This window comes from Podarcis melisellensis, assembly GCF_964234715.1.
Source record: "Podarcis melisellensis genome assembly, chromosome: 13".
Lineage (NCBI taxonomy): Eukaryota > Metazoa > Chordata > Lepidosauria > Squamata > Lacertidae > Podarcis > Podarcis melisellensis.
This window is the reverse complement of record NC_138545.1, coordinates 40,980,883-41,001,722: the sequence shown is the minus strand read 5'-3', so window position 1 is coordinate 41,001,722 and position 20,840 is coordinate 40,980,883. Positions and strand designations below refer to the sequence as shown.

At 47.1% G+C, this 20,840-nt stretch overlaps 1 protein-coding gene across 2 annotated transcripts in view; it reads right to left on the bottom strand.

The window, feature by feature from the left end:
• PLCD3 (phospholipase C delta 3) overlaps positions 1–20,840 on the bottom strand; it is a 91,721-nt gene that overhangs the window by 48,851 nt on the left and 22,030 nt on the right. For both annotated transcript variants that reach the window (XR_014162168.1, XM_081883965.1), the window contains exon 2: positions 4,374–4,535. Coding sequence is in view for 1 of the 2 variants with exons in the window: in XM_081883965.1 (XP_081740091.1) it covers positions 4,374–4,535 (162 nt within the window). In the remaining variant the exon portion in view is untranslated. The remainder of the gene's footprint in view (positions 1–4,373; positions 4,536–20,840) is intronic.

Genomic DNA, 20,840 nt, shown 5'->3' with positions numbered 1-20,840 from the left:
TTGGTCTGCCATAGTCAAAACAAAAAGAAGAAGTGTGCATGCACACGAAAGCTCATACCAAGAACTAACTTAGTTGGTCCTTAAGGTGCTACTGGAAGAATTTTTTTTGTTTTGTCCATGCATTTAGTTCTTGTCGGCCTGGATGCTACCACGCAGCTTAAGAAATTCACCTTTTGAATCTCTGCAACCTCCCCTTCGCTGATGCCAACAACTAATCTTTGGCAAAAGTGGCACAAAATGCTGCGTCTCTCAAGCCCCATCCTTTCAGAGTTCCATACAGGATTCATATCCGACTTATAAACTAAACAGAAATCCGAAGCCCTGGTGATGGACAGGCAGAGAGGGTCACAGCATAAAATGCTTGCACAAGATGATCTGATGCCAATTTCGTTTTTAATCATTTTAATCCCAGGCGAGACAAAAAGTCTAGCAAGCTGTTCCCACTTGCAGAGAAAAGATAACAGGGGAATCAAAGCAGGGCTGTAGCTCAGCAACAGAACATCTGCCTTGTGCACAGAGATCCCAGGTTAAAGCCCTATAAAAGGTAAAGGTAAAGGACCCCTGGATGGTTAAGTCCAGTCAAAGGCGATTACGGGGTTGCGGCGCTCATCTCGCTTTCAGGCCGAGCGAGACAGCTTTCCCACAGACAGCTTTCCGGGTCATGTGGCCAGCAGGACTAAACTGCTTCTGGCACAACAGGACACCATGAATAGTGCCAAAGCGCATGGAAACGCCGTTTAATGCCGCATCGGTATCTATTTATCTACTTGCACTGGTGAGCTTTCGAACTGCTAGGTTGGCAGGAGCTGGGACAGAGCAACAGCAGCTCACCACATCACGGGGATTTGAACCGCCAACCTTCTGATCGGCAAGCCCAAGAGGCTCAGTGGTCTAGGCCACAGCGCCACCCTATAGACCTTATTGGGTGTTCAGATCAGCAGAGAAGACCCTCTTGGTAGTTCTACTTCCTTCAAGGTTGTGGGGTGGTGGCCTATAAGAAGGCAGTCTCTTTGACAGCCCCTAAATTGTGGAATTCCCTCCTCACATATGACACCTTCACTACGAGGCCTTCAGCAAATCCTGAAAACACGCCTCATGTTGTGTGTTTTCAGGACCCACCCTATTCCTTTTTCTCCAGCCAATGAATTTTTATTGAGTTCCAGTTTCTCTTAACAAATAACAGATTTAATCCATAATTTAAAAGTTGACTTCCATGGTGTTGTTATTCCCATTCTTCTTTGCTGCATTATAATTTTATCTATTCCACAGTTCTTCCATTGCTATATTTTGTTGTCCATCCGCTGCTCAAAATCTAATCCTGCCCATGATTCCATTTAACATGCAATATTTCAAGATGACCAAATAGGGAGTTTATTCTTTCAGGTCCATTTCATCCCTTGAACTCGACTTTGCTGTCATCTTTGCCATGTCCACATAGGTTTTTCAAAATACTTTTTCTTATGTTACTATTCCTCCTTCTTGCAACCTTTGTCCACACAATGCTGGCCACTCGTTCTACGTACAGCCATAGATTTGTTCGTTTCGTACATCCACTGATTAATTCTCTTCTTTCAAACATCCATGCTTGTTGCTTTCCACAACGTTGAACAGGGGGATAGGTATAACTTCCTTAGGTAAAGGTAAAGGGACCCCTGACCATTAGGTCCAGTCGTGACCGACTCTGGGGTTGTGGCGCTCATCTCGCTTTATTGGCCGAGGGAGCTGGCATACAGCTTCCAGCTCATGTGGCCAGCATGACTAAGCCGCTTCTGGAGAACCAGAGCAGCGCACGGAAACACCGTTTACCTTCCCGCCGGAGTAGTACTTATTTATCTACTTGCACTTTGACATGCTTTCGAACTGCTAGGTTGGCAGGAGCAGGGACCGAGCAACGGGAGCTCACCCCGTCGCGGGGATTCAAACCACCGACCTTCTGATCTGCAAGTCCTAGGCTCTGTGGTTTAACCCACAGCACCACCCGCGTCCCTCATAGCTTCCTTAGTGAATGCACTAATTAAAACTTACCCCCATTCTCTTCCTTGTCATCCTTATTTCTACGGTGTGCTGGGGACCCACCCTATTCCTCTGACTGCAAATTGTTCTTATCTCTGAATTTTAAATTGATATAACCCTCCGGGTGAAAGTGGGTAATAAATTTAATCATTATTGTCCCTGACGTCTCTGGGTGGGACTGGAAATGTCCCCTTTTCCGAAACCATGGAGAGCTTTTATTAGTCAGGTGTACTCAGCTAAATGGATCACCGGCCTGACGCACAGTAAACACAGCTTTCTCTGTTGCTCCGTAGCAGTGGCTGTTCAAACATAATCACAACCACAGCTGAATGAACAGTTTTTCCATCTCCTGCAGTGCAAGACAGGCTTTCGGGACCCTTAGGAAATGTACTCACTGTGTGACAATGTGCTGTACACACAACATCATCCCTAAGTCATCCCTGTCCCAATTTTTAGTTGCCAATCTAAAGTGGATTCAAGGAAGAAAGTTATAATCTGTTTGTGCTGAAAATGGACCTCTCCATTGACCGTTGTAGGCATTTGTACACATATTGTGCTTTTGCTTGACATCAGATGTCAAGGAAATATACAACTATCTGACTTTTAGATGACATCTGAAGGCAACCCTGTTTAGGAAAGTTTTTAATGTTTGATGTTTTATCACTTTATTATTATTATTATTCTGTTGGGAGCCACCCAGAGTGGCTGGGGAAACCCAGCCAGGTTGGTGAGGTACAAATACTTAATCGTTGTTGTTGCAGCAGCAGGTGGTTATTATTATTATTATCATCATTAATTATTATTACAGTGGTACCTCTAGTTACAAATTTAATTCGTTCCAGAGGTCCGTTCTTAACCTGAAACTGTTCTTAACCTGAGGTACCACTTTAACTAATGGGGCCTCCCGCTGCCGCCATGGAGCGATTTCTGTTCTCATCCTGAGGTAAAGTTCTTCACTTGAGGTACTACTTCTGGGCTAGTGGAGTCTGTAACCTGAAGTGTTTGTAACCCGAGGTAACGCTGTATTATTAGTAGTATATCGCCATACATCGTCTCAGGGCGATTTACAACATAAAATCACAAAATATATACCGGTAATTAAAAAAACAAGAACAACCCAATAATACCTCACTTCCCCCAAAACATTTTAAAAGAGCATTGGGTGTCAATCGGAGGCGGGGGGGGGGGAGGAATGAGGAATGTTTTTGCCCAGTGCTTAAAGCTGTATAATGAAGGCACCAGCCGAACCTTCCTAGGGAGAGCATTCCAGAAATAGGGAGCCACCACCGAAAAGGTCCGTTTTTGTGTTGCCACCCTCTTGTGGAGGAAGTGCACGAAGAAGGGCCTCAGAAGATGATCTCAGGGTCCAGGTGGGTTCATATGGAAAGAGGCGGTCCTTGAGGTTTTGTGGTCCTGAGCTGTTTAAGTTTTCACAGGTCAAAATCTACTGGGTCAGACATTGCGGGCCTTTGCCACTCAGTCTCCCTGTCCGCGAGTGAAATTGGCAAAATGCAAAGCACAGTTACTTAGCTGCCTGCTTCCACCACTGCACACAACATATCCTTTGTATATCAATATAACACCACACCAGTTTCCAGCCTCTCTCTTCTGAAAAACTGAGAAAAAATATGTACAGTATATATCTTAAATATATACTAATTGAGGGGATGGGAATAGGAAACACCACTGGGCACTAGTTTGAAGATGATAGTTCCATAACGGTGGCAATCTCAGAGGGGAAGGAAACCCCACAATGTTAGCTGAAGATAAATACGCCTTAAGCTTCCTGATCTGTAATAAGCACCAGAAGAAAAGTCTTTGGGAACTATAAACATATGCAATTATCTCCTTCTTCCAGTGTAGTCCTCTCCCCTGCCAGGGTTCCTGAGTCACAATCATTTCTCCTCACCGCAAACCTCACTGTGATTCTGTACTTTTGGCTTTTAACGCCCCTGGATTGCCTGAGACAGGGAAGAGAGCTGAAGATCTGCTTATTGAGTATTCATCCCGATTTGTTTGCAGGGAGATAAGACAATGTTGACTTATTAAATGAGCATATTCATTACGCTTTGTTTGCGAGATTAGTTATCTACTGCATTTTCCCAGCAGTTTCCTTATTGCAAAAATGTCTGATCTGTTTGTTGACCTCTCAATCTGAATTTGCTGGCGCGTGTTCCCACCTGAAAATAGGGACAGTCTGGAAGCGTCCCGAGTTCAAAGTACTTGAGAAAACAGCAATATGTTTAAGTATTTCAACTAGGAGGTTTACCACTTCTAGACCTCCTAAAATTATTCCGGATTTGCCCAGCTAGTCTGGATTTGAAGACTACATACAAAAACAGACACACTCAGATACTTACAGACATGTTTGGAGTACGCCTTCTTGAAACGGGTCTCAAACCAGATGGTCATCCCATCTTCCTGCAGCCGATATATTCTCTGCTTCTGTGCCGGCTTGGCCTTGACTTTCCAAAAGGGGGACCCTTTCAGCATTACCTTGATATCTTCATCGTCTGTCAGGCCTGCCCAGCAAAAAGAGAAAGGAAATGGTAGCAGCTATAAAACCCACAATGAACCCAACATACATTTCCGATCTGAAGAACACGCTTCTATTCGCCAGTGCTTGATCTGAGCCAGAATTCAGGCCTGGAACTCTGTTCAGAATGCTACCCCTGAAACATAATGTAAAACGTTCACATGAAAAAGAGTGCCTCTAAACACGTGCAAAGTGCCTTTCCCTTTCAACCTCAGTCAGCCAACACTCTCTGGATTAAGAGGATTAAAAATAAATAAAAAGTGTTGCAAACTCCCAACCCTGCCACCGTGCACTTAAAAAAAAAATAGCCTGCATTTTGAAAAACCATTAGAATTTCGAAATTCTCTTTGGAAACAGCATAAATCTAGTCAGTGACGAAATGTGTGGAATCCTAGTCCTTAGTGCACAATAACCAAGCCTAGACTTTCACAACTTCTGAGTCACTTTCAGGCCTGCAGGGTCAGAGGAAATGACATGGTTTACAGTAGACCAGTAGCAGATTCTGCAGCTGTCTCAAGCAACAATGGAGTGCACCTCTGAGGGTGAAATCAAACTGCTGCATTAGCAACACTGAAGTGACTTCCCCAGGGTGCAAGCCTGGACAGTGTGTATGGAGACTGTGTATGGAAATCTTGGGCTGCCCAGATTACAAGACACCGCTCTCTGCCTTACTGCAGTTCAGAGGAGGGCGGAACAACACACTTGGCAGCAGCTGGGCTGCAGGAGTTGCCAGAGAGGAGTACAAGGAGCCATCCAACTGTCTTAGGGACTCCACTCCGGATTTATATTGCATTTACTTATTATTATTATTATTATTATTATTATTATTATTATTATTACTATTCTTATTTATTTCTACCCTGCCCATCTGGCTGGGCTTCCCCAGCCAATCTGGGCGGCTTCCAACAAAGTACAGTGGTACCTCAGGTTAAGTACTTAATTTGTTCCGGAGGTTCGTACTTAACCTGAAGCACCACTTTAGCTAATGGGGCCTCCTGCTGCTGCTGCGCCGCCACCGTGCGATTTCTGTTCTCATCCCGAAGCAAAGTACTTAACCCAAGGTAATATTTCGGGGTTAGCGGAGTCTGTAACCTGAAGCGCATGTAACCCGAAGCGTATGTAACCTGAGGTACCACCGTATTAAAATACAGTAATCTGTTAAACATTAAAAGCTTCCCGAAAGAGGGCTGCCTTCAGGTGTCTTTTCTTCTGGGCAAAGCACCCCAGATGAAGCACAATGTGTCCCCCAAACAGCAGTACCACCCCTTTCCTAACACCCCAAAAGACCAGAGCAAGAGGCCATGCTTGAAATGGTCCGAGGCAAAGCAAAGCAGGGCAGGTGGCCACCCTGCGAGATCAGTTGCTCGGGAGGAGGAACACAACTTGGACCCACAACGGTTAGACAGAGCCAGTCAGGCCTACTTGGGCTGAAGAGCAGCACTGCCATCTTTAACCATTGTACTGGGGGCAGTGCATCCCAGGAGATATTAGGGCTACATACATATGTGTCAGAGGCTCAGGAGGAGAGGCACAGGGAAGAGAGGAGATGGAGAGCGAAGGGGAAGAATCTGAGGGGAGCGTAGGAGAATATGACAGTGGCCCAAGGGATTCCATGTGTCTCTCCATGTCTCTGACAATATGGCTTCCCCCAAAGAATTCTGGGAACTGCACAATGGTACCTCGGGTTAAGAACTTAATTCGTTCTGGAGGTCCGTTCTTAACCTGAAACTGTTCTTAACCTGAAGCACCACTTTAGCTAATGGGGCCTCCTGCTGCTGCCGTGCAACTGCTGCACGATTTCTGTTCTCATCCTGAAGCAAAGTTCTTAACCCGAGGTACTGTTTCTGGGTTAGCAGAGTCTGTAACCTGAAGCGTCTGTAACCTGCTGCTATTTTCTTTCGGTTCTCCACCACTGGCTCTTCCTACTGAGGTTTGATGCAAACTTTTCTGGCAGGGCGTGAAAAAAAGACGGAGAAGCCAAGAATCTTAAGAGGAGGAAGAAGCAAGAAATCTGGAAAAAGCATTGGTGCTTTCTGCTGGAACGGGACAGAGAGGCCCCCTAATTCAAATATGCACAGATAGTTTGGGAGGGGCAACAGAAGACAGTGAGAAAGATCCTCAGATGATCTCTTGGCTACAGAGCTATGAAAACCACAAAGGGGCGGAGAGCCAGGAGGACTGCATTCAGCACTTAAGCCTCGGTGGCAGGGATTAACAGACCGCATCAATGGCTGTTGTTTGCTGTTGGGCTTAGCGGCCCTCTCTGGGCAACAGTGCGAAGGTTTCTTTTATGTTTCTTCCAAAGTTGACACCTTTTCCCTTCCTGACCCCAGCTCAACTCACTCCCCGCATATTTTCAACGTTCTAGTGAGAGCTGGACCATCAAGAAGGCTGATCGCCGAAGAATGGATGCTTTTGAATTATGGTGCTGGAGGAGACTCTTGAGAGTCCCATGGACTGCAAGAAGATCAAACTGATCCATTCTGAAGGAAATCAGCCCTGAGTGCTCACTGGAAGGACAGATCCTGAAGCTGAGGCTCCAATACTTTGGCCACCTCAGGAGAAGAGAAGACTCCTGGAGGGCACAAGGAGAAGGGGACAACAGAGGACAAGATGGTTGGACAGTGTTCTCGGGGCTACCAGCATGAGTTTGACCAAAGTGCGGGAGGCAGTGGAAGACAGGAGTGCCTGGCGTTCTCTGGTCCATGGGGTCACAAAGAGTCGGACACGACTAAACGACAACAAGGCGGAATTTAAAATTTATATATATATATATATATATATATATTTGCTTTCGTAGATTTTCACGGGTACAGGAATGCAGGTTTTGGTGTCCTCGGGTGTCTTCCCGTGTAAAAGTTGGGGTGTCTAGGCGACGTTTCGACGAGGTCTCACTCGTCATCTTCAGGCTGGTGCTTTCGGCTCCATAAAATCCTCCATAAACACAATATCAAAACAGCCTTTTGCACCAACCAAAAAATAGCCAATATCCTCAGAAACCCCAAGGATAAAATCCAGTTGGAAAACCAAGGGGTCTATGAAATACCCTGCAAAGTCTGCCCAGCCACGTACATTGGACAAACAAACAGACGAATAAATGCACGTATCGCAGAACACAAGAATGCCGTCAAAAAAGAAGAAAAAACTTCCTCTCTTTTCCAACACATGAAAGAAACAGGACACGAAATTAATTTTGCAGATTCCAAATTGCTCTTTAACATGGAACATCACCACAAGAGAATAATCATGGAAGCCATCGAGATAGAGAAACACCCTCACAACATGAACAAGCGTGACGACACATCCCGCTTGCCAGACATCTGGAAATTAGCCCTCCCCACAAAAACTGACACCAGATCCAGAGGCACACAGAACGCCATCACCAATCAACCACACCAGACCCAAACCCAGACCCTCTCCACAGATAAATTACAGACACCATCCAGTAGCCAAACCATGGAGGCACCTCCGGATGCTGCACCCCCCTGCAATCCCTACACAGATCTGGCTGACACAAGCCACAAAACCACAGCTCGCCCCTATACACGAAGCCAAGCCAGAGCACAACTAAGTGCAGTACAGCCATCTTCTCAGAAAAACTCTTCACAAAGTTCAAGAGGTCAAGACACAAAGACTTTAGCAACTAATCCACACCTAATGACCCACCTAAGTGGTACTCAGGATATCACTCAAGAAATCACTCAGGATATCCCTCAAGTAATTAAGGAACAAAAGAAGAAAAGGCACACTAGCCTGGGAACTTCCTCTCTGCCCAGAACATTGGAGACTATACACCACACCCCCTCAACAGTATTTATAGGAACTCAAACACTGAGATCCTGCTCTGTTCCAGTAACAAGAAGCCGAAAGCACCAGCCTGAAGATGACGAGTGAGACCTCGTCGAAACGTCGCCTAGACACCCCAACTTTTACACGGGAAGACACCCGAGGACACCAAAACCTGCATATATATATATATATATATATATATATATATATATATATACACTTATATTCTATTATAGTGAGAGAGATCTTAAGCACAGAGTGCATATGGCTTTTCTTCCAATGTCTACATCGCAAGGGGTTGGACTAGATGGCCCCTGGGGTGTCCCTCCTGGCTCGACGCTTATAGGATTCTATGAAACCTGGCCTGCACTCTGACAGAAGAATTATGCTGGCTTCTTGAAATCAACACGCAGCAGCGTTTCTGGGAGTTTCCCACCCCCAAGGAAGCATGTTGTCAAAGGTACTCTGTACATACTCAAAGGCATTCTGCCCCAGGTACCAACATTTTAAAAAACCACCCACATTGTGGGAAATGTAATGTACAACTGAAAGGGAAAAAACCAAACCAGAACCTGTTATTGAAATTTGGGGTTGTCTACCATCAGTGTGAAAATGTTCAGAAAAACCTGTTGTAGAAAATACGTGGTTTCGATGTGTGGGAAGCCTGTTGTAAGCGGAATTTATATGGTATTTTAAATGTTCTGTGCCTTTATATGTATCTGCATGTGGCTCAAGCAAGCAAGCCAAGCTGCACACTTCTGGGGGAGGGCAATGCATAAGCTGTGTTCAGACGCCTGCCTGAAGATACAATAGTGGATAGGGGAAAGGGAATATGAATGCAAGCTGTCTGGATCTTACCATGTTGAGTGTGAAAGGGCTTTTACTCAAGTTCACCTGAACGTACGTAGAACCCTCTGCACAACTGGGGACCCTGCTTTTTCCTGCTCCTTGATTGTGTGGAAGGTTCTACTTGTGGTCAAAAGTACACAAGTCAAAGCCCCAAAAAGGGCAGATTCACATGGGGAAGGCTTGAATGCATGGCCCCAGTCCATAGTTTGCATGATTGTGTGTGCAAAAAAGTGCTAAAATGAAATGAAATAATTTATTATTTATACCCCGCCCATCTAGCTGGGTTTCCCCAGCCACTCTGGGATGCTCCCAACAGAATATTAAAAGCACAACAAAACATCAAACATTAAAAACTTTAGATGTCTTCTAAGAGTCAGATAGTTGTTTATTTCCTCAACAACTGATGGGAGGGTGTTCCACAGGGCAGGTGCCACCACCAAGAAGGCCCCTCTGCATGGTTCCCTATAACCTCACTTCTCGCAGTGAGGGAACAGCCAGAAGGCCCTCAGAGCTGGACCTCAGTGTCTGGGCTGTACAATGGGGGTGGAGTCGCTCCTTCAGATATACTGGGCCAAGGCCGTTTAGGGCTTTAAAGGTCAGCACCAACACTTTGAATTGTGCTCAGAAACGTAATGAAACACCTCTATAGGCAGGTGAGACTTACAGAAGTACAAGTGGGATCTGCAGCTAAACACTGCAGTGTGGATTGCTCCTGTTTAGGTTTCCAGCCAACCAGCCATGCCCATTTCCAGGATATTCCATTCCTTGAGAGTTCCTCATTGTACCTCAATAGTTAGTGCTCTGTGCCCATTGAACATGCAGAATCCTTATTTGTTTTGGGGTTTCCCCAACTTTGTCCTGCTTGGAGTTTTTGTTACGGATCTGTCTATCTTGAGAGACAACGGAGTATGCATCCAGGGTGAAGTCAAATCACAGCTGCAGCTGAGGACAGGCTTAAATTAATGGGCCTCGGATACTCTGGTCTATGCATGCCAATGGGTCTAACTCTGAGTAAGTCTAATGCTACCTAAAGGTAAAGATAAAGGGACCCCTGACCATTAGGTCCAGTCGTGACTGACTCTGGGGTTGCAGTGCTCATCTCGCTTTATTGGCCGAGGGAGCCAGTGTACAGCTTCCAGGTCATGTGGTCAGCATGACTAAGCCGCTTCTGGCGAACCAGAGCAGCGCACGGAAACGCCGTTTACCTTCCTGCCGGAGTGATACCTATTTATCTACTTGCACTTTGAGGTGCTTTCGAACTGCTAGGTTGGCAGGAGCAGGGACCGAGCAATGGGAGCTCACCCCATCATGGGGATTCGAACCGCCGATCTTCTGATCGGCAAGTCCTAGGCTCTGTGGTTTAACCCAAAGCACCACCCGCTGCCTACTTCAACCCTAAAGATTTCTGTACTTCTGCAAACCTTTGGGCTCCTTCACACCTGCAAATACTCCGTGCCGTCCGCACAAAACCTGGCTGCTTGTGGGTGGGCGGTGCTGTTTTGACTACATATGGAATGCCACTCAAACGGAGTTGGCTATTAGTACACATTGATGCTGATGCAGAAACCTCCCTCTGCCGACAGAACCGACCTCTTCCAACGTTGTGTATGTTCCATCAGAAATCGTGGTTATATTTATCCTGCTGCTTCTCCCTATGGCTTCGGCCTTTTTTGGAAGCAGACTGCAACCTGATTTCCTGGACGGCGATTAAGTGTCAGTGTTGTGCAACGTTGCAGACCTCCTTTGGGGAGGTGGGAGGAAAAAAAACTCTGATTGTCAGACGTGCTGCTAGTCTGGGTGGTCAACAGAGACCTGAAGCAGAATATAACTCACTAGCAGCTACTCTCCAGTCATCCTCCTTTTTTTCCCTTTCAGGGCTGTCCTTGCACATGTGCCAAGAGTGCCCGACAGCACGGCCGGTCCCAAAGGAGAATCGAATGTGGTGCTCTTCAGGAGAAATCATGCCACGTGGCTTAGATTGAAAGAGCTGCTGTGGAAGTAAAATGAGTTTTATTGGGTTCAGGGCAGGGAACCTGAGGTGCTGGATGTAAAAGGCAGTGTGTTCAGCGTGGCCAAAGGATGCAAGATACATGCTGGCTACTCCGACAGCTCCCTGGGGTTTTCAACTCAAGGAGCTACCGTATTTTTCGCTCTATAGGACGCATTTTCCCCCCTCCAAAAATGAAGGGGAAATGTGTGTGCATCCTATGGAGCAAATGCAGGCTCCTTGGCTTCAGCGATAGCAATGCGAAGCCTCCGAAGCACAGAGGGAGCGCTCCCTCCGCACTCCGGAGGCTTTGCGTTGCTTTCACTGAAGCCTGGAGAGCGAGAGGGGTCGGTGCGCACCGACCCCTCTCGCTCTCCAGGCTTCAGGCAGCTATCCGCAAGCCTTAGGAGCACGCCCCCAGTCCCACAAGCTCCGGGAGCAGCAGCAAGGCTGCGTGCAACCTTGCCGCCGCTCCCAGACCTGTTCTGGGAGCTGGGGTCGGGGGAAGCTCGGGCTTCCCCCGCCCCAGCCCCGCGGCTAAAAATGAAGCCAAGACAGTAAGCGGGATCCATCCCACTCGCTGTTTTGGCTTCTGCCAAAGCCACGCGCAGCCTCTCCCGGCTGGAGAGGTTGCGCACAGCTAAAGAGAAAGCCAAGACAGCGAGCGGGATGAATATTCCCCTCCTTTATTTCCCCCCCCCTAAAAACCAGGTACGCCCTATGGTCCGGTGCGCCCTATGGAGTGAAAAATACGGTAGTTCCTGCAGGAGACGGTTGTCTGAAGTGCCAAGAGGCACCAAAGAGGGAACATTTCCTCCTTATCCGTTCTTCCTCCAGCTCTTCAGGAAAGCAGCAAGAGGGGCAATCCCTGAAACTATTGACAGCACCTGCAGCAATCACACTCACATACACGCACAGATCTAGGGAGGCTCAAGGATTTTCCTCCATTTTAAATGGACCAACCTGATTCACGCTTCCCAAAACAATCGCGTGGACTGGAACGGAGTTATCCTCCAGTTTTCACATCCCTCCAAATTCCATGATACGATCCCTAAATTGTCCTGCAGCTCCCCAGATATTGTTGGACTTCATCTCCGAGCAGCCCTAGCCGGGAGGCCAATAATCAGGGATGCTCATGGAGAGAAATTATAACTTATGGTCTGAGTGTGGGGTTTGGGAGCTGCACAGTCGGGGGGAAAACAATGCTGTCCAGGGTTGTAAAGACTGCGGAGAGAATAATTGGATGCACTCTCCCGACCTTGGATCAAATCTATGCTTCCAGGTGCCATAAGAAAGCTGCAGAGATAGCGCAGGATAGTGCACACCCTGGAAATGATCTCTTTCAGCTTCTGCCTTCTGGAAGAAGGTACAGGGTTATAAAGACTAGGACTAGCCGCCTGAGAAACAGTTTCTATCCAAATGCGATTTGGGTTTTAAACGCAGTGTAAGGTAGTCTCGGACGCAGGTGGCGCTGTGGGTTAAACTGGTCAGAAGGTCAGTGGTTCAAATCCCCGTGACAGGGTGAGCTCCCGTTGCTCGGTCCCAGCTCCTGCCAACCTAGCAGTTCGAAAGCACATGACCCAGTGCACATTGGCCACATGACGCAGAAGCTGTCTGCAGACAAACGCCGGCTCCCTCGGCCAATAAAGCGAGATGAGCACCGCAACCCCAGAGTCGGCCACGACTGGACCTAATGGTCAGGGGTCCCTTTACCTTTAAGGTAGTCTCTATGGGAGTATATTGTATTTAATTATGGGGCATCAGAGGTTTTAGGGGGCTAGCCAGGCTGGGATAGCAGGCTTGTTGGTTTCTGAATGTCTGATGTAGATTTTCAATTTCGTTGCTCTGTATGGGACAATGACAATAAAGATTATTGTATTGTATCGTATGGGAGTAGTCATTGTATGTTTCAAGAGACAATGGAGTGTGCCTCCAGGGAGCGAAGTCAAAACGTGGCTGTTAGCAGCACAGAAGTGTGCAGACCCTGGGGTGCAAGCCTGGGCTGGGTGTCTGGAGGTCCGGGCCTGCCCAGATGATAAGACCCCCTTCTAAGCCTGGCTGATGTGGTCGAAAGGAAAACAGAGCAATACATTTGGCACCAGCTTGGCTGCAGGAGTTACGAGGTGCCGTCCAACCATCTTATGAGACTCCACTCTGGATCTGTGCAGGCTTTACTCAGTCTTCTCGTCTCCCAAAGATGTCCAGCAAGGCACTGGAGGTTTAGGCTCCAGAGTTTTCCTTCTCTTAGATGGGCTACCTTCCTAGGTTGATGAGTCCCATCTGCACCTCACTTCCTGCCACACATGCATGGGATGTGGGTGGCACTGTGGTCTAAACCACTGAGCCTCTTGAGCTTGCCAATCAAAAGGTTGGCGGTTCGAATCCCCGCAACGGGGTGAGCTCCTGTTGCTCTGTCCCAGCTCCTGCCAACCTAACAGTTCAAAAGCACACCAGCGCAAGTAGATAAATAGGTACCACTGCGGCGGGAAGGTAAACAGTGTTTCCGTGCACTCTGGTTTCCATCACGGGGTTCCGTTGCGCCAGAAGCGGTTTAGTCACGCTGGCCACATGACCTGGAAAGCTGTCTGTGGACAAACACCGGCTCCCTCGGCCTGAAAAGCGAGATGAGCGCTATACCCCATAGTTGCCTTTGACTGGACCTAACCGTCCAGGGGTCCTTTACCTTTGTACCTTCCTGCTACACAGCACATGCAGAAACCTGGACCCACAATTGGTCTCATCTACTCAATCCGCTGTAACGCGGGTGGTGCTGTGGGTTAAACCACAGAGCCTAGGACTTGCCAATCAGAAGGTCGGCAGTTCGAATCCCAGCGACGGGGTGAGCTCCCGTTGTTCGGTCCCTGCTCCTGCGAACCTGGCAGTTTGAAAGCACGTCAAAGTGCAAGTAGATAAATAGGTACCACTCCGGTGGGAAGGTGTACGTTTCCGTGCGCTGCTCTGGTTCATCAGAAGCGGCTTAGTCATGCTGGCCACATGACCTGAAAGCTGTACACCGGCTCCCTCAGCCAATAAAGCGAGATGAGCGCCGCAACCCCAGAGTCGGCCATGACTGGACCTAATGGTCAGGGGTCCCTTTACCTTTACTCAATCTGCTGGATCCCATCTTTGCATGCAGGAGAGGGCCCTAATTCACTGAGGGTTTGAAACCCATTGGCTACCCTCACCTGGTTTAGCCGGCCAGTCGAAGCCGTTGTAATCCTACAATATCGGGAGGACCGCAAGTCTCCCACCCCTGCCCCAAACCTCTATTTCTCTCCCACACCCCTTTAAAAAATAAATGAATAAATCCAGGGGAGGGAGTGGGGGTAAAACACACCAAAGAATAGACAGTAGCTGGCCAAGTGGCTCACTTTTTCCTTCAGCTCTGCAGACCAAGCCCTTTGTGTGGCTTTTTGTACAGCTGGGAGCTGTACCAGGAAAGGGAGGTGAGTCAGCCGGGAGGGTTTGAAAATGAAATTGTTTTCTGCACTTGAGGCAAAGCCATTTCTACTTGGGGGTGGCGGGGGGAGAGAGAGAGAAAAGGGAGAAATGCCTCTTAGCAAAGGCCTCCTCTGGTGCCCAGAAGTTGTTGTTATACGTTCCTAGGAAATAAAAAAAGCAAGCCAAGGCAGAGAGGGCAGGGCAGGAGGGGTGGAATGTTTCCAGAGGCCGTGAAGGCAATGGGGTGCTGGAATGTGATGGGGAGGCAACAGAGGAATGGGGAGCGGTGTTTGTGCAAGGAAGTTTCCGATCAACCCGTGCCCCTCGGTTTTGTTGCCATCTTCCCCTCTTCTGAATGATAAACACGGACAAGTCTCACCCGTGTTGATATCGGTTGTGTTGTTTTTTCCAGCTGCTCTGCAGAAGAGGAGCCAATACCCCTCTCTTTTTTGCTTTTTCTTCCCTTTTAACTGCTGGCTAGGGATTTTAGCTGTTATTTTAACCAGAAACAACCGCATCACCGCCATTGTTTCAAGGAAAATATTTGGCCCGGCTTTGACACAGAACTCACAATCCAGAGAAGTTTGCAATAGTTCTGACTTCACCCCGGTTCGTTTTTTCTATGTTTTCCCTCTTTCCGTTCCTCAACCCCCCTTCCTGCCTCCCATCTCGCCATCTGTGCACTGGGAATTTTTGTTTACAGTCAGCTGGGTTTTAAAAGGTCGGGAGGATGTGGAGGAGAAGCTAAAGGGTCAGTCGTGGATTTAACAGAAGTGTTTCGGGCTGCCACAGGCCTATGTTTCCAAACACCTCTTCGCCCCCTCCAGCGTTTGACAGAAGAAAACAGGCACATGATTCATCTAATGCGCACAAGAGATTTTTAATAAGACAGTGAGCAAAGGGGATCAGTGCTGCGACTATGGCGGCTGGCAAATTTTATCACCTAATTATTATTATTAGTATTAGTAGTAGTAGTAGTATTAAAGTCCCCATTTGTCATTATAGGACAAACTTCAGAGGCTACCCCTCCATGAAAACAAAACACAGTGGTACCTCGGGTTAAGTACTTAATTCGTTCCGGAGGTCCGTTCTTAACCTAAAACTGTTCTTAACCTGAAGCACCACTTTAGCTAATGGGGCCTCCTGCTGCCGCCGCGCCGCTGCAGCACAATTTCTGTTCTCATCCTGAAGCAAAGTTCTTAACCCGAGGTAATATTTCTGGGTTAGTGGAGTCTGTAACCTGAAGCGTGTGTAACCCGAGGTACCACTGCATATCAAACTAGCATGTCAGGGCTAGAACTCTCCTAGACATCTAGCTTTCTATATCAAAGGGAGGAGCAATCACTTGTGTGAAGCACCACTTACTCATGAGATATCCCATCTGCAGTCTGGTGTTGCTCAGACCCATAGCTTCAACTTTCCCCCTTTCTTGCGAGGAATCCTATTCGGAATAAGGGAATTTCCCTTAAAAAAAGGGAAACTGACAGCTATGCTCAGACCCCTGTGAGAACTAAGACCCAATGCTGTATACACATTACTGGCCTAAAGTTGTTCTTTTACTCAAGGTAGTTTTGGGGTACAGGGAATGCATCAAAGCAAAATATTTTGTAAGAAACTACAGGATGGATATGGATTGTGGCTAATGTCATGTATCCTTATCCAAGCAGTGGGGGGGGGGGTGTTGTGTGTGTGCATTGGATACAGAGCAGGGGGGATCGTGTCCACCGCCCCAGTCTCAACAAAAGATCTGAGAAGCAGAAGGGAGAGTAGACTTGGTTGCCATCAAATAGTGTTATGTATTCAGTGGTCTGTGTTTGCCTGAGCTTGAGCCTGGACGAAGGATTCTGAGCTCCTGTGTTCTGATTCGACACCTGATGTCCAATCACAGGACATTTCAGAATTTGGGCCTCCGCCACTGGCCCTTGATCAATGCAGATGGTGACAGCAGCCATGAAATTAAAAGACGCCTGCTTCTTGGGAGAAAAGCAATGACAAACCTAGACAGCATCTTAAAAAAGCAGAGACATCCCCTTGCCAACAAAGTTCTGTATAGTAAAAGCTATGGTTTTCCCAGTAGTGATGTATGGAAGTGAGAGCTGGACCATAAAGAAGGCTGACCGCCGAAGAATTGATGCTTTTGAATTAAGGTGCTGGAGGAGACTCTTGAGAGTCCCATGGACCGCAAGAAGATCAAACCTCTTCATTCTGAAGAAAATCAGCCGAGTGCTCACTGGAAGGACAGATCGTGAAGCTGAGGATCCAATACTTTGACCACCTCATGAGAAGAGAAGACTCCCTAGAAAAGACCCTGATGTTGGGAAAGATGGAGGGCACAAGGAGAAGGAGATGGCAGAGGACAAGATGGTTGGACAGTGTTCTCGAAGCTACCAGCATGAGTTTGACCAAACTGCGGGAGGCAGTGGAAGACAGGAGTGCCTGGCGTGCTCTGGACACGACTAAACGACTAAACAACAACAACACTGGCCCTTGAACTCTAAGTCGTGATTCGCAGCTTGGAAGTTTAGACAGCTAATCACGTTGGGAGTGGGAGTGGCCCAGGCTTTCAGAAATGTATAGAAGCAGTTGCTTTGCCCCAGTTTCCCTGTTACGTAGTTCAATAAAGGTTTTTGCTGTTATCACTTGCCTTGCCTCGTGGGAACCCAACTACACTTCAAGGAGTTCTCCCAAATTTTGCACCCTTCCTCTTTGAAAGGGGCCTGAAAGGCGTAAGAAAACAGAATAATCACGTATGATGCACTGCTTGTTTCACTATTCTGTCTTGAGTACATCTTGTTGCATCTTTTCCTTACATTCCTTGTCCTCCCTCCCCTTCCCGAAATCCAAACCAGCTTCCTGGTCGTAAAGATCGGAAGGCTGTTTATCAGTCCCAAATCTGGATTCGTGAAGTCTGCAAGCATCCACACCACACATCTAATAAGAACTGATTCAGACCCACAACCAGGTGTGTGGTTTGTCCCATCTGGGTGTCTGCAGTCGATGCACAACCGAGCGGAGGCAAGGAATGCAGTCTGTTTGCTGCCTGCAACATCCAACAAGCTGTGCACAGAGCTGGCGTCTGGCTGCATTTTCACAGGAACAAAAGCACAGATCAGCTTACAATTGTTCGCAAATTAGTACTGTGTCTTCACTCAGTTGCTCTGTGGCCATGTATTATCAAACAGCACCCAGAGTAACAGAAAATTATGGGCATGTTAGCAACTTATCACTTCTACAGGTGTTTCCAAAGTGTTTCCAGCATCAGATCCCTTTCCCTTTAGATATGGATGATAATAATAATAATAATAATAATAATAATAATAATAATTTATTTATACCCCACCCATCTGGCTGAGTTTCCCCAGCCACTCTGAGCGGCTCCCAATCAAGTGTTAAAAACAGTACAGTATATGGATGTATATATATATCGGGGGACGGCTTAACCCAGCTCCACGGGCCTTCTGGCGGTTTCCTCGCAATGATAAGTAAGGTTACAGGGAACCAGGAAGAGCCTTCTCGGTAGTGGCACCTGCCCTGTGGAATGCCCTCCCATCAGATGTCCAGGAAATAAACAACGATCTGACTTTTGGAAGACATCTGAAGGCAGCCCTGTTTAGGGAAGCTTTTAATGTTTGATGTTTTATTGTGCTTTTAATGAGTGGCTGGGGAAACCCAGCCAGATGGATGGGGTATAAATTATTATTATTATTATTATTATTATTATTATTATTATTATTATTATTATTATAGCACTTGTTGGGACACACAATAATGCAAAGCATGGACTGTTTAGGGAAGCTTTTAATGTTTGGTGTTTTATTGTGCTTTTAATATTTTGTTGGGAGCCACCCAGAATGGCGGGGTATAAATATTATTATTATTATTCAGACAGTGTTCTCGAAGCTACGAACATGAGTTTGACCAAACTGTGGGAGGCAGTGGAAGACAGGAGTGCCTGGTGTGCTCCGGTCCATGGGGTCACGAAGAGCTGGACACGACTACACGACTAAACAACAACAACAAAATTATTCAGACAGCCCTCAGCGTCTCCTGGCAGGGCTCTTGGGCCTTTACAACCATGTAACAGGCAGAAATTCAACCAGAAAGTTTCAGGGGGCGTAGCAGTGTTGAGTCAATGGCACTGGGCAGCTGCCCTTGACGAACAACTCCCGTGTCAGTGTTAAGAGACATGGGAGTCCTGCCAGAAACCAAGAAACCTCCAGCTAGCCAGCCTTTCTCAACCTGTGCGTCCCCAGATTTTGTTGGACTACAACTCCCATCACCCCTAGCTAGCAAGGCCAGAGCTCAGGGATGATGGGAGTTGTAGTCCAACAACATCTGGGGTCCCACAGGTTGAGAACCACTGATATAGACCCCTGTGCACCAAGCTGCCCTCCGTGTGTGAGAGCTTTGCCACCCTCCCACTTCTCGCCGCTTGGCACGAGCGATGGCACTTCCACAAAACATGACCAAGCGAGTCCATCAAGGCCACAGCAATTCTGGGTAATTTCAGGAGTAAAAACGGGCTCCGATGGGCATGAATGAACTCAGAGGAACCTCCGTTCATTATTTTTCTTTTGCACAGCTCACAAACCTGTCATCGAAATTGCCAGTGCCTGTTGCATAAGAAACTCCCCGTGGTCTATATTTAACCCCGCTGTCCTTACGTAACTCCTCAAGCCCTCCAGCTCAAAAGCGGCGAGAGGTTCTGCAAGACGTTCCGCTCATATTTCGCCCAGTCTTCATTGATGCGGCTTGCAGCTTTGTTTAGGCCTTGTCGACCGCTTCTCCTTAACGTCCCTGAATGAAATGCCAACTGGCTTTTCTCGGCTGCTGTGATGAATTAAAATTTGGATGGGGGCAAGGACGACACCAACCATGGCTAAATTGCCTGTCGTTTTTGTTGTCTTCCAAGAATCCACTGTAATCCTAACCAGTAGCTTTTATAGCCCTGTCTTTTCCCCATTAACCACCCCTTGGTGGCTGTGTATACACTATACGTACATTTAAAGCACATCCCCCACACACCCAAACAATCCTGGGAACTGTAGTTTGCCCCGACAACAAGCTACAATTCCCAGCACCCTTCACAAACTACAGTTCCCAGTTATTTGGGGACAGAATGTGTTTAAAACATATTTTGTATCTGCAGCCATTGCTTTTCTTTTTCCTTCCTCTCCCTCTTTTCCTCATTCACTTTATTTAAAGAATGCCAAATGCTACTAGCATCTACCTCAGAATTTATTTATTGCTTTATCTTCTTATTTAGTTTATTAAATTCATAAACCACCCTTCTTCCGAGGACCGCAGGGTGTTTTAGGATATAAAAACACACACGCACAAACACATAACAAAACAACCCCATTCCACACACACAATGTAAAAGGCCACAAATTGTTTAATTAGCCCCAAAATGAGGCACAATCCACTTTAGGGTTTTGAACACCAGTACTGGACCTAATCCAAAGAGGCTTGGGTTCAAATCTCCGTTCAAGTGTGAAGCTCACAGAACAGTCTTCAGCAAACTGGTTTTTCCCAGCATCACCTCATCACACAGGGCTGTCATGAGGTAACACCCAAGGGTGCTGTGCTAAACATAGGATAGAAACATGATATAAAAACAAACAAGGCTGTTTCTGAGCTTGTGCAGAGTGCCTGGGAGACACTCTGTCTTCTTATGATCCCACTGGATCTTTTATAAAAAGAATGAGTGCCATGTTATAAGAATTCTAAGGTCCCAAATATAAAATAAAAGCACATAAACCAAGTGTCTGAAACAGTGCAGGAGAGCTATCCTGAAACCATTATGACTCTCCCAAATTGACCGCAAATATTTCTCTGTGAGGAGGAAGGAAACAGGAAAGCCTTCCCATTGTCTTTTGCTTACCTGCCTTAAGGGCGTATTTGTGTATGAACAGGGTGAGCCTGTGACCTAGATTCAGGAACTAAAGTATTAACCATCACAAAAGAAGGGTCAGGCCGTCCGGGTAAAGCAATCAGTGACCATTATCAGGTATCCTGGCAGACAGGATTTCTGCTGCAGGCCGCCTCCTCTTGTGATGTATGTATGATGTTTTGGGGGGTGGTCTTGGGCTACAGGGTGGGCAACTTCAAAAGCCTATATAAGGGCTTGCACACCATTGTTCTGGGTTCCTCCTCCCTCCTGCGTGTGGCGAGTGGGGACCCTGTTGCAACAGTTTAATAAAGATCAGGCTTACTAGCCACTTA